A 13,655-nucleotide genomic window follows, 5' to 3' on the forward strand; every position below is an offset into this window, starting at 1 on the left:
TGTGCATTTTATTAGTATCTTTTAAATGGTTTTAGATAATCATCAGACCATAGGTTATAATTCATGCATTTAATACTAAATTTGTTTGTCAGTTGGGGGGGGGACATGATTAATAAGCTATTCAACACTAAAGGAATAAAGCTTATTAGGCTGAGCATGAGAGCAAACATTTATCTTATGTCAAATAGTGAATTGAAGATATGGGTATGGGGGAGGGTAGATAAAGGGAAGGAAGTGAGTCTTCATTTCTCATGCATCCTTCCCAAAGTAGTGTTCTTCTGAATTCTTTCCTGTCTCACAACTTAAGAGTACAAAGAAATAGTTGACACTGGAAGTGGTGGTTCATACTAGAGAATGTGGTGTTCTTTTTACATGCTTTATTGTCTTTTGTGTGGTGATAAAGACAAGTGGAGGGATCTTGGAGTAAAAGCCTCCCTACTCTGTTGATGGGTGAACGTGCAATATTCTAGTATTGAATAACATTTTCCTGAACCAGCTTGAGCTGACTCATTCATTGACCTTTTAATGTAGAGAGGAATGCATTTGGTTATCTTTTAGATGGGAAGATTAAATTTGATTTGAATCCTGGGCAAGAACGAAATAGAGAACCACAAGTGGAGGAGCCTTAGGTCTTATTGACCTTGTCTATGTGTATCAGTTTATATGATTGGTGTTTATACTGTGATTCATCATTGTTTCCTAAAATCACAGGATGAAATACTGTACCTGTCATTAAGTATATTCAAAATATAATTTTCTGTATTCTAAGCCTAATTTTAAAGGGACAACCATTTTCTTGTGCTTTTAAAATTGAGGTGGCTGATTTTTTAAATCATGAGTGAAGTATTGTCCCAGTGAAAACATCTGCTAAAGGCTTCCAGTTTCATCTAAGTATTTCACATTTTTCTAAATGAATGAGATTGCTTTGGATTCCAAAATCAAAATTATTCAAATTATATGTTTACTATTACTATGTAAGTATGCACTATAAATGACATTAGGGAAAGGGATCAGGAATAAGACTGGATCTGTGATTTCATTGGGTGTAGAGTACCTCCTGGTGAACAAATTCTATACCAGTACAAGTTGTCACCTCTACTATATCTAATAGTCTTAAAAAGTTGACTAGACCTGTGAGGTTAAGTGATTTGCCCAGGGTCCTACAGATATTAGGGATAACAACAAAGGACTTTATGATCGGAAAAGTTAGGGGGTCTTTTCAGTTATCAAGAGTAAGTAACAACACATAGACAGTTCAAGTGCTGCCTAAGTACCTATGAAAAGGTAAAAGATCTAGAGAAAACTTCCAGCATGTTGGTTTTGTCCTCTTTGGAGGATTTTCAGAGAATTACATCACCCACCTGTGCCTTTGCTTTAGATGACACTCCCTCAATTTCTTGAAAGTGCCTCTGCATCTTAAAGTGACTTGAAGTACATCTCAGATACTACCTTCTACAAAGAGTTTCTCCAATTACTGTAGTTATTAATGGTCACTGCTTTATAAAATTTTTATGCATATGCAGTTGACTTTTGTCATTTGCAGTAATTATATGCTATTAAGTCACCATGGACTCTGAATTAATGAATCCTGAACCACTAATCCTAGTGGAAATGCTCCATTAGGTTCATGCAAGCCTCTGGTCACAATATTTACTTTATGCAGATCAGCAAATTTCCTCTCCCTTTTTCTGGATGTATGGCATTGTTCCTTCATTAACAATGAATTGAGGGCCAAGAGCACTATAATTCATGTCAGAATGAAACTTATCTAACAACAGTTATCTAATTTAACTAATTTCTCCATAAAGCATACCAAAGCCTTCTTGTATTTAGGAACACTAGATAGAACTTCAGTACTACATTTGGAGGATATTTTAAACATCAAAATCACAAAAAAAAGCAGAAAAATGAAAAAAATACACTAACTAGAATGGGCAAAGAACATTTGTTTATAATATGAGAGCTAAAACAAAGAGTATTACTTTGTTCAACCTCAGCTGGAAACATGCATGTTGAGTGACTCAGATTTTTTTGGCTGCTTTGCACATGTCCATGAATGACTGGAAAAGTTCCACAGGTATTGATTTTGTTATTACAAATAAGTTTTAGGCAAATTTACAAATAAGGAATACATGAATAGTGAGGATCAATAGTATGTTTTATATTTATTGGTGAAGGTACATATCACTAATGAACTATACTAGTGTACATACTCACACTAGTGAAATTAAGTTCATTGACATATCAAACAATTTAATGTAAAAGTTAAATCAATAGAAAACAATGAATTTTAAGACAGATACAGTTTATTCACTAAATATATAATTCTTCTTTCTAGGGTCTTCTCGAATCATGTAACCAGATGTGTGCTGAGTATTTGTTCCATCCTGATAAACATTATGATGTAGGCTATGACACTGGAGACAAGACAATTCAATGTGGCAGACATGCTGATATCTTCAAACTCTGGTTAATGTGGAAAGCAAAGGTAGAATTTCACCATCCACATTGCTTGGACTTTGAGTTATTTGGGGAAAAAGCTTATGTCAGCTTATAACTTCTTGGATACCATACTCACTTATAAGCTCCCAGAATACGTACATACACACATACATACATACATATACACATATGTGTACACATATATGTATATGTATATGTGTGTGTGTGTATATATGTGTGTATATATATGTGTGTATATATATATATATATATATATATATATATATATATTTTTTTTTTAAGGATCTCCATGGATCAACACCTACACAAACCAATGTTCATGAGCTAGCAGTAATGATTTTATTTTTATCAGCCAGCCTAAAGAAATATTCATTTAAACAAGTGATGCTCCATTAAATAATATAGCAAATAAATGATAACTAAAGATTTTTCCATGTATATATTGAATATATTCTACCATTAGTTACTGTTACCAGTAAAGAAGAGCATATAATCAGATGAGAAATATATCTAAAGAACATGCATGTAAGGGATACACACATCTAAGGAATATGCCAAGAACCCATAAGGCCAGAGAACATATTTGGAGAGCACACAGGATGGGAGGTATGGAAAGAGCACATGCATGGCCAAGGCAGCTCATAACTCTGATGTTGCAGGGCAGTAAATGTCCCCTGGTAATTCCACCACACTATTCTCCACTAATATATGCTGAGGACATTGTCTTTGCTGGGCATGTCATTTCTGTGATGGATTGTGCATAGTGGTGTCACATTATCTCTGTTGAACATCTTTTTTTCCCACCTACTTACTATCTGACATCAAGCATTTTAGTTTCAAGGCCCTTTTAATGCCTTTTATCACTCTTATCTACTAAGTTGTGGTAAAGAGAAAAACCCTTTCTTAACAAGAGTAGACTGAATTTTTTTTTTCTTGTTTAGCCACTCGGGTGATGGGATGACACATCTATTAGTTAGTTCAAAAAAGTGAGCCACAATGCTACAGGCTTATAGAAAGTCTATTCTTTTTGGCTACCCATGTCTTATGCTAAACAAAAATTTCCAGTCTGATACAATTGTCTGATTTAAGGTTTCAAATTAATTAGAACTCAACACTCCTATCATTTTCCACTCAGTTGCTATGTGACTCACTCCTCACCTCTTACTGACTCCCCTATAAACTCATTATCATTTCCAGGATGAGGTATAAAGTCTTCTGTTTGTCATTTAAATCTTTTCATACCCTGGCCCCTCCCTACCTTTCTAGCCCTTCTATACTTTGCTTCACTTCACTAAACAATACAGCTATACTGACCAGCTGGGAATGCCTAGCACACAACACTGTGTATCTAGATTCTGTACCTATGCACGGGTCATATCTGTTACCTGCAATGTGCTTTCTCCTCACCTCTTCATTCTGACTTCCTTGAAGATTCAGCTCAAATCCCACTTTGTGTTAGAGGCTTCTTCTGATCCTTTTGGGTGGTAGATCCCTTTTTATAAAATTACCTTTCATCTGTTCTAGATCTATATTTTATTTACAACAATTTCTCTGCCATTAAAATGTATAAATGGGTTTTTAATTTTCTTTTTGCCTTTCTTTGTATCCCCCCATTCAGCATAGTGTCTGGCACATAGTAAATATTTAATAAATGCTTGTTGATTAACCTAATGTTATTTAATCATTTATGGTTGTCCTGTGTGCCAAACTCTATGTGTCTGCTGTGGGGAAAAAAGAGCTATATAGAAGTTAAGGCTATGAAAGCACACAACTACCAAACTATTATTTCAATAAAGCTCCAGACACCAGGTCTTATTTCACTAGTTTAGTAGATATGTGAGAAGGGGATGTATGAGAGATATAGTGAATATACAAATGACAAGATTTGACAACAAACTGGATATGTAGAGTAAGTGAGAATGAGGAGTCAAGGATGAAGCTAAGACTGAGAATCTAGGTGAGTGGAAGAATGATGGTGTCCTTGCTGGTCATAAAACAACTTGGAAGGGAAGTGGATTTGGGGAAAAGAAAATGAATTCTGTTTTAGTTTGAGATGCGTTCTGGATATCCAGTTTAAGATGTCCAAGTGCCATTGGTTGACTGAGGGTGTACCTCAGAAGTTATTATCTGTAAGAGGACTTAGGGGTTAAAACTGATTAGAGTTTGAAACTGCACTAATTCTTGGAGCCACAGGTGAGAACTGTGTGACAGGTGGATGCCAGAGGTAGATGAGCAGCCCTGAAAACAGCTTGATAAGCCAATACACCAGAGGTTCTAGTCCTTCTGAACATCTCATAAACTGACACATTATAAACACTATATAAATGCTTATTCTTTCTCCTCATCTCCTTATAGGCATAAAATAAAATACATATGTTTTCCAAAGGGAAGCAATTATGTTGAAGTAAAGTTGTCAAACTATTTAAAAAATAGTTTAACAGATCCTTGCAGGGAAAACATAAGATGGCCCAAGATAGAGTCTTGAGGAATACCAAGGCTTAGTGGCCATAGCTGAGATGAAGTGAAGGAGATTAAGAAAGAGTTTCAGACAGATATGAGAATCAGGAGAAAGTAGTGTTTTAAAAACTTAGAGATTACCGAAGAGGAGATCTACAGTATCAAAGGCTGTAGCAGTTTCAAGAAGGATGAACATTGAGAAAAGGCTGTTGTATTTGTCAATTAAAAGATGACTTGCCACTTTGGAGAGGGCAATTTCAGTTGAATGATCAAGTTGAAAGCTAGACCATCAGAAATTCAGAATGATATTACAGGAAGTGGAAGTAATTAGTATAGACTACTTTCTTAAGGAATGTATTTGAAAAGAGAGGAAAAACAGGATGGTAGGTAGGGTGGGATGGTCAGATCAAGTGAAGGATTTTTTTTTGTTTTCTTTGTTTTTGTTTTTTTTTGTTGTTTAGGAAAGGAAGACATGGGCTTGTTTGTAGACAGAAAGGAAGCTGCTAGTAGGTGGGAAAAATTTGAAGTTTAGAGAAAAATGAGGGTAAACTTCTGTAGAAGATGAGAGGGGGAGAGATTGCATGTGAATGCTGAAAGGTTTACCTTCCCAGAAAGAACTGCCACACCATCATCAGAGATAGGAACAATAGGCACAATAATATGGAAGATGTCTAACTAATGTGAAGAAGATGGGAGAAGAAGAAGGTGGCCTTTTTTTGAAGAATTCAACTTTTTAAGGTAAAACATGAAATGAAGTGAATTCCTCAGTTGAGAAGGTTGGGAGAGGCGGTAGAGTGGGGAGCTTGAAAAGAGAACTAAAAATAACTCTATTACTATGTAGAACACAGTGACCTTAGTTTAGATTTTCCGGACCTGAAAGAACTTGAGGCAAGAGACTGAATAGTTTGGAAAAATGTTCTCCAACTAAGCATTTCACAACTGACCTTCAGAAACCTCAGAAACAACAAATGCATCAGAATTTCTCATTACCAAAATTTCACACCTAAGCAAAGCAATTTAATGTTACAAAATGAATAACTCAATTAGGAAAGGAAATGTAGAATTTTCATCTATAGTCTTTGTTTTTTCTACTGACGGCTATTTGACTATTTGTTTGTCTTTGGATTGTACTCACTTTTATGTAGTTATAGGATCATAGCATTATACCTGAAGTGACTTAGAAGGTCTTCTTGTCTCACCCCCTTATATCAATTGAGAAAACAAAGGTTAAAAGACTTAAATGGGCTTTTTTTCTTTTAAATGTGTGTGGGTCTTCCTTTGGCACACATACAAGCAGTCTCTATTTTGTGAACTATTTGTGTTTCAAGAATTTCGACTTATCATGTAGGCAAATCATAGTTCTATAGAACTATCAAAATTAACCACCATGTATAACAGATGAGATTTTAGGAATAACAATAAACTGAGTCAGTATTCATTACACGGCACCTCTGGCTTTGAAGTTCAGATAAACACATTTATGGAGCTGGCAGATTATCTTTACAAGATTCTGAAGAAAAAAGAAAATTTTGAGCTTGTATTTGATGGGGAAGTAAGTTTCTAAGTGGTTTTCCCTTTCCTTTCCTTTCCTTTCCTTTCCTTTCCTTTCCTTTCCTTTCCTTTCCTTTCCTTTCCTTTCCTTTCCTTTCCTTTCCTTTCCTTTCCTTTCCTTTCCTTTCCTTTCCTTTCCTTTCCTTTCCTTTCCTTTCCTTTCCTTTCCTTTCCTTTCCTTTCCTTTCCTTTCCTTTCCTTTCCTTTCCTTTCCTTTCTTTCCTTTCCTTTCCTTTCCCTTTCATCTTCCATTCTATCCTATCTGAATAGGATATCCTCTCTTCTCTGTTTTCTCTGTCTCTCTGTCTCTGTCTCCATCCCCTTTCTCTCTCTCTCTCTCTCTCTCTCTCTCTCTCTCTCTCTCTCTCTCTCTTTCTTTCTTTCTCTCTGTCTCTGTCTCTGTCTCTTTCTGTCTCTCTGTCTCTATCTCTCTGTCTCTGCCTCTGTCTCTCTGTGTCTGTCTCTGTGTCTGTCTCTGTGTCTGTCTCTGTCTCTGTCTCTGTCTCTGTCTCTCTCTCTCTCTCTCTCTCTCTCTCTCTCTCTCTCTCTCTCTCAGAGAGCAGCTGTGATGATCCTATAAAGGCAATGAAAAAAATGTTTTGTTTTCTCCTAGTCTACCCCATTTCTTCTCTATGTAATTAAAGTAGATGCTTCCTTTATTATATGGATTTTTGGTTTATCTAAGTTCATTTAAATGCAAAAATTACTGAATTTGAAGTAATTTTTCTTAATGAGCTAAATTTCAAAAAATATGTAAACTAAAAACTGTATTTAATCTCTTCGTATTCCACTACAATTACTCATCCTATGAAAATTGCTGTACTGATTTTTCCGACATGAAATCCAGAGTAATCTAATGTTTCCTTTTTCCCTTAGGTTATATAAAATGTTATTTTTTCTGGATAGCACAAAAAATGGACATTGTGGGTAGTAATTGAAGTCACATAATATTTCTGTAACAGCAATGAATAAATTAAAAACATTGTTTTGTGGAGTTATACTAATTGTTCTTCACAGTCCATTCTCCCTTCCTTTTTTGGTTGATTGTGAATGCTATTCATGAAAGAATTAAAGTAAAAATGAATGGTAGACATACTGGAAATGGTTGCATTTTTAAAACTAAAATTATTGGATATCACTGGCTACCCATTTGATGACTCTAGTTTTCCCTTGTTCACCACCAATTTTTAAAGGGAAACTTAAAATGAAAATTTTTATAGACTAAATAAGTTAATTTGTATAAAACATTTTCAATCAATAAAGTACTATATTAATGTAAGCTATTATTCATAGAAATTGGAAGAATTCTCTTGGCCTTTTCTAAAAACAAGTAAATCAACTTTAAAACAATTAAGGTGTCTAAAAATCTAGAAGACTTTAACAAATTTTTATTTTACTATTTATATTATACCCTTGTTGTCAAGCCTGAACTCACTAATATTTGCTTCTGGTATATCCCACCAAGACTTATAAGTATCTCAAATGAATATGAGAAGCAGCAAGAACTTCAAAAGGTCAGGTGTTTTTTTGATGCTGTATTTTAGATTATATGCCTAGTTTGCTCCTGTGTTTAGAAGATAGTGTTAATGAGATCTAAGTCCTATAAACTCAATATATGGAGGGGACCTACTGAATTCCAGAATAGATTCAATCATCCTTCACACAAGGTCCTTATGGCCTCGTGGACTGGGCGATGTAGTATAGGTAAGTGAGTAGATTTCCATCTCTTCTATAGAAAGAAAACTATAATTAATATTATAGTGAAGGCGTTATCCTCCATATAGAAATGATAGCATGATACTTGGGTATGTATTAAAATTTCATCTTTTACTTTTGGTGAATTGTAATTAGCAAATTTTGTTTATTAGGTGACCACATCAATTTTGGATTCATTGTGTAATGGAGAGTAAAGGTATATTGCATTGATGTTTAAGAGTGCCAGGAATTACATTGAAGCATAGATATTTCTACTGTTAGAAATTAGAAAAGATATTTCTTGATTGTTTTTGACTACCTGTAATATTATTTCACAGTAAACTTGAGGTTTGAGACAAGTTCCAGTGAGACTTTGTGATTTTTCTAGGAAGTTGAACATTTCTGTCTATTGCCGTTAAGTGAGGAGCTCTTATTTGTAATGTTGGTTTATTCTGGGTTTTCAAGCATGTATGAATAAATGGATTCGTATTATGATGTGTGATTATTAACACTGAATAGTAATGTCCTGTCAACATTGACAATTTTACCGAGCACTATGCCAAATACTGGGGATACAATAAAAATAAAAAAAATAGATTAAATTCCATAAATTAAAATAAAATTTTAAAAAAAGCTTTTGTAAGAAGAAGAGAAGAAATGAACAAAAAATTTGCCAATATCGAGATCCAAAAGAAGCCTAAAAAGGTCAAAAGGGGAAATAATATATAATGGATTCAATGGAGCTGAACTGTTTACATCCTTACATGGAAGATGATACTTTTAATTCTTAAAAACTGCAATAATAGTACAGCTAGAAGGAAAACACATGCATGCACACACACACACACACACACACAGGAGGAATAGATATAAGGTGAATTTGAAGGAATAACAAAATGAGTAAAGGATGAGAAAAAGGAGTATGCTGGGTGCAGAAGGAAGGGAGTCGTAAAATGGAATAAATTATTCCACATGAAGAGATGCAAAAAATCTATTACATTGGATGGAAAGATGGGAGGGTGGGCATTTGGCATTGCTAGAACCTTACTCTCTTCAGTATTGGCCCAAAGAGGGAATAACATAAAAAATCAGTTGAATATGAAAATCTATCTTACCTGACAGGGAAGCAGTATTGGAAGAAATTAAGAAAAAAGGAGGGGGCATTTACTAGTTGTATAACTAGTTAAGTGTGCAACTCACTTAACCCCATTGCTTAAAAAAAAAAAGAAAAAGAAAGAAAAAAGGGAGGGAGAATTGACAGGAGAGAGGGCAGATGAGGGAAGGTGGTGGATAGAAGCAAAACACTGGTGAGGAGGGAAAGGGTGAAAGGAGAGAGAAGACAAGCAAAAGGAAAAATAGGATGGAGGGGGAAACGCAGTAATCATAACTGTGAATGTGAATGGGATGAACTCTTCCATAAAACAGAGTAATCTTTCAATGCACTGAAAGACTTTCTTCTTTTGTGTGTGGGGGGGGTTATCTTAGAAGTAATAATGTACTATTCTGCTTGCACATTTATTGTCTCTCATTCTTAATATTGTGCTATCTTCTTTTCTTGTTGTTCATATCCTTGACAATGTCTGTCTTGCCACTTCTTGTGATAAAGGGAAAATCATTGATGTCAATTTGTAACATACCTACTACTTAATTTTTTCTTCTTTACTTAGTTAAAATTATAATTCTTTTAAGAACTTAGATTAAAACCTGGAAGAAATCTCAGAGGCCATCTGGTCCATCAAGCTTATTTTACAATTGAGGAAACTGAGGTTCCTGGACTTTAAATGCCTTGACATAAGTTACATGAGTAGTCCATATTAGTGGCAGGTTTTGACCCCTGGTCCTCTGACTCCAATTCCACTGTACCATGCTGCCTTCTGTTTTGTAACCATGTTATATCATGGAGGATTTGAGTGAAAAGTGAATATTAGCTTTAAAGAAAACTACATGGTTAATTTATCTATTTATTATCTAGAATAGCCCTTGAAACAAGGTATGTGTGGCAAATCAAATGACTAGCTGCACTGAAATGTCTCAGGAGTAAGAAAATGCACAGAAATAGTAGTAATGAAGGATCGCTTTATGTCAGTTGAAGAATTCCTTGCTCTCAATTTCCCCTATGACAGTGACACTTCTTGCCCCAGTGTTATCTGCCTGGTTCTCTAACTTAAACCTACATAATGCTGTTCTAAGAAACTACCCAAAGGAAATCTTGGTCCACTTTTGATTGACCCAAATAGACAAAATGTTTTACTATTTGAAAAAGTAACTTGTTAAATAAATCTGTTCATATTGCATGTTGCCATGTCGCAACAAAATAAGCACTAAAATCTAGTATTATTGTCTCTGCTAGAAATTCTAATATGCCATACAATATTTTATTTTAACCATTTTCCAGGTGTTTTAGTTATTTTATTTGCCAAATACATAAAATCTTTTACAGCCTAAGTGTGACACATTTTATTTTGATGTATCCTACCTGTTTGAAATCTTCCTGTGGAATTTCACAATGGTGGATTATGGACATAAAGATGCAAACTATGAGCTCAGATCATAGCTTTCTTCCTCACTCTGTTGAGTTAAATACTTCCTTTAAAATGTGCTTGATAGCTTGCAGTTTCCGTAGTTTTCCTAAAACTAAATGCAGTATCTTAAACATCTAGAATAAAAGAAAATAAAGTGTTCAACTGCAAAAAAAATAGTAATTATTTTTTTTCTATTTGCATGTCTAACACAGATTGCACCCAAGATCAAAGCACTGATGATGGAAGAAGGCAAAACCATGGTCAGCTACCAGCCATATGGAGATAAAGTCAATTTTTTTTCGAATGGTCTTCTCCAACCCTGCTACCAAACAATCAGATGTTGATTTTCTTATTGATGAAATTGAAAGTCTTGGGAAGGCTTTATGATGCTGTATTTACACTTGTCAAAATGACCCCTTTTATGAATGAGTATGTGTTATGGGAAGTATTTCTTTCAAGCCTTTCTCCTTTCTCAACTAATTTTTGTTTTGTTTTCTTTGCCATGTCTGGATGATTTAATGAAAGGAAAATCTAACCAGTAGGAAAATTGTCACCAGCACTAGATAAGATGGAGATCCAGTTCTATTCTATGTATCCATATTCTTGTAATTGTTAAAGATATTTTTCCTCTATATTAGTGCCCATTCTTAATTTGTTCTGTCAACAGCAAGATTCATGAATTATTTCTCTTCCCTCCTATGATTTATGAAATATTCCATATTTTTAAGAAGAGTACAAGAACTGGAAGAGGGAAAACTGACACATTTTATTAATTAGCTAATATTTACATAGCAACTAAAGGTTTGCAAAGTACTTTACAAATATTATCTCATCTTATCATCTCAACAGCCTGGTGAAGCAAGTGTTATTCCTAATCCCATTTTACAGATAAGGGAATTTAGCTTAAGGGAGGGTAAGAACATTACCAGAGGCGGGCAGCTAGCAAGTTTCTGAGGCAGGATTTGAAGTCATGTCTTCCTGACTCCAAGTCCAATGCCCTCTCCTCTGAATCCACTAGTTGCCTATTTTCCTATTTCTCATTCTTTTTATTATTTTATCATCACCATTCTGTATGACCATGTATACACCGTATGCCTACATGCAATTTTAAATTCCTCATCATTATTTCATTACTCTTCCACCTCTTCTTTCCCCTTTCTCACTGCAATATTACATACCATGGAATGCTATGAAGAATTATATTTTTAAGATTGTTTAGTAATTCAAAAGTTAATTACTGTCCTTACAAAAATATAATTTTAAAAACATGACAAATAATTTAGATGTAACATTTTAATGCTTAATAATATGAGCTGTTCATGAATTACTTTTGTCATTTTGCTTTAGGTCCATTTTGATTAATATTATTTCATTTGTATTAAGTAATTGATATGGGGGATAAATTGATATAAATGTTATTAGAAAGCCCAAAAGAATAAAAATGAATTTTAATAAGAATTCTTGAATATTGAGTTATATGACATTGTTCTATATCACCACATAACAAAAAGTTTCATTGAATGAAATAACACTAAGTTTTAAAATATCTTGCTAACCATGCTATATAAGAAATACATTACTTAAACTCATTAAACATTAGATCAACTCATTAAATTATGAGCTCCTGGAGGACAGGAACTATTTTTGCCCTTTTTTTTTGTTTCCCTAACACTTAGCCTGGCACATAATATGTGCTAATAAATGTTTACTGACTATTATTATTGACTATATAGAGTTTGAACTGAGGATAGTTGTATATTTTGTGGCTTTCTATGCCTCCATAACAGATAAAACAAAGAAAATGTATAGCCACTTTTGTTTTCTCAGACAACTGGATCAATTATTTGTCATATGCTTCTATTTTCCATAATTCCACAAAATAATTAACAGTTCCATAATTCCATAAAATTCCAGGCTATACCAAATTGGAATGAATATTTTTCATCCTGAAAGAAAGGTGTTTATTTAGGATCATTGTTCTAATCATCCATTTAAATGCTAATATTTGGTTCAACCAATCCTTTTTAAATAAAATTGCTCTTTATGCTCTAATATACTTATTTCCCCTACTTTCAGTGATTAAAACTTGACATGTGCACAATCATTTTGTTCTTAGGATGCTGAAATCATTTTTGTTTTTATTAGATCCTTCTCATATCTCCAAAATCCACAGTAGGAGAATCGTTAATTTAAAGGTAAATCATTTGGCACCTCAAATTCTGAATGGACTCACAAGAAACCAATGTATTTTTGTCAGTCAAAAGTTAAGAAACAGGAAGAAATAAACTAATAGAAGAGAAATGTTGACCTGATTGTTATAGCTTAGATGTGGAAAAGTACTCTCTAGCCATACTTACCTTTGAGATTTTCTCAGAGTACAGTTGGAAACCGAAAGAGCAGAACTTAGCATTTCTGGTATACTCTATTACAGTACTCCAATGTGCTTGAAGCCTCATCTAAGGCAAGCAGTGAAAAAGTTGGCAAGGAAAGAGAATCTTTGAGTTAGTTTTGGCATCCCCATGAATTCAGTTCTTTTCCTTGTAATGCCTATTTCACTGAATCTAACAATTATGAGTAAACTAGTCCATTTCCCTCCCAAAATGGACATCATCTCCACAGCATCTCTGCCTGAGATCTACTAGTGGGTGTGGCAAAGATCATCTAGGAAGAACAAGGCATATGGAGATGGGAGGATTAAGTTATAATCAAAGAGAAGAATTTCAAAATAAAAGATTGTGGAGGTAGGATAGATGTGGATTATACAGATTTCTAAAGTGTGGTTATTCTAGTGGGCAAAGAAAAGGAGAAACAACATAACGTGGGTGACCAGGGTGTTGAAGGGCACATTCATGTGCATTTTAAGGGAAGAGAAAGGAAGGAGAAGTAAGTATTTATTAAGCACCTTCTATATTGCAGACACTCTGTAAAGGACTTTTCGAATATTATCTCATTTAGTCATCAATAAAC

General features: G+C 34.2%; 1 protein-coding gene across 1 annotated transcript in view; it reads left to right on the forward strand.

The window, feature by feature from the left end:
* Nucleotides 1–11,075, forward strand: part of LOC110214718 (glutamate decarboxylase 1-like) — a 65,392-nt gene extending 54,317 nt beyond the window's left edge. The window contains 5 exon segments of the mRNA XM_078151773.1: nucleotides 2,339–2,488; nucleotides 6,353–6,472; nucleotides 7,896–7,985; nucleotides 10,901–10,981; nucleotides 10,983–11,075. Coding sequence (XP_078007899.1) covers nucleotides 2,339–2,488; nucleotides 6,353–6,472; nucleotides 7,896–7,985; nucleotides 10,901–10,981; nucleotides 10,983–11,075 — 534 coding nt within the window.
* Nucleotides 11,076–13,655: the final 2,580 nt, after the last annotated feature.

The sequence above is a fragment of the Phascolarctos cinereus genome, unplaced genomic scaffold, assembly GCF_003287225.1.
Source record: "Phascolarctos cinereus isolate Bilbo 61053 unplaced genomic scaffold, phaCin_HiC Scaffold_4;HRSCAF=312, whole genome shotgun sequence".
Taxonomy (NCBI): domain Eukaryota; kingdom Metazoa; phylum Chordata; class Mammalia; order Diprotodontia; family Phascolarctidae; genus Phascolarctos; species Phascolarctos cinereus.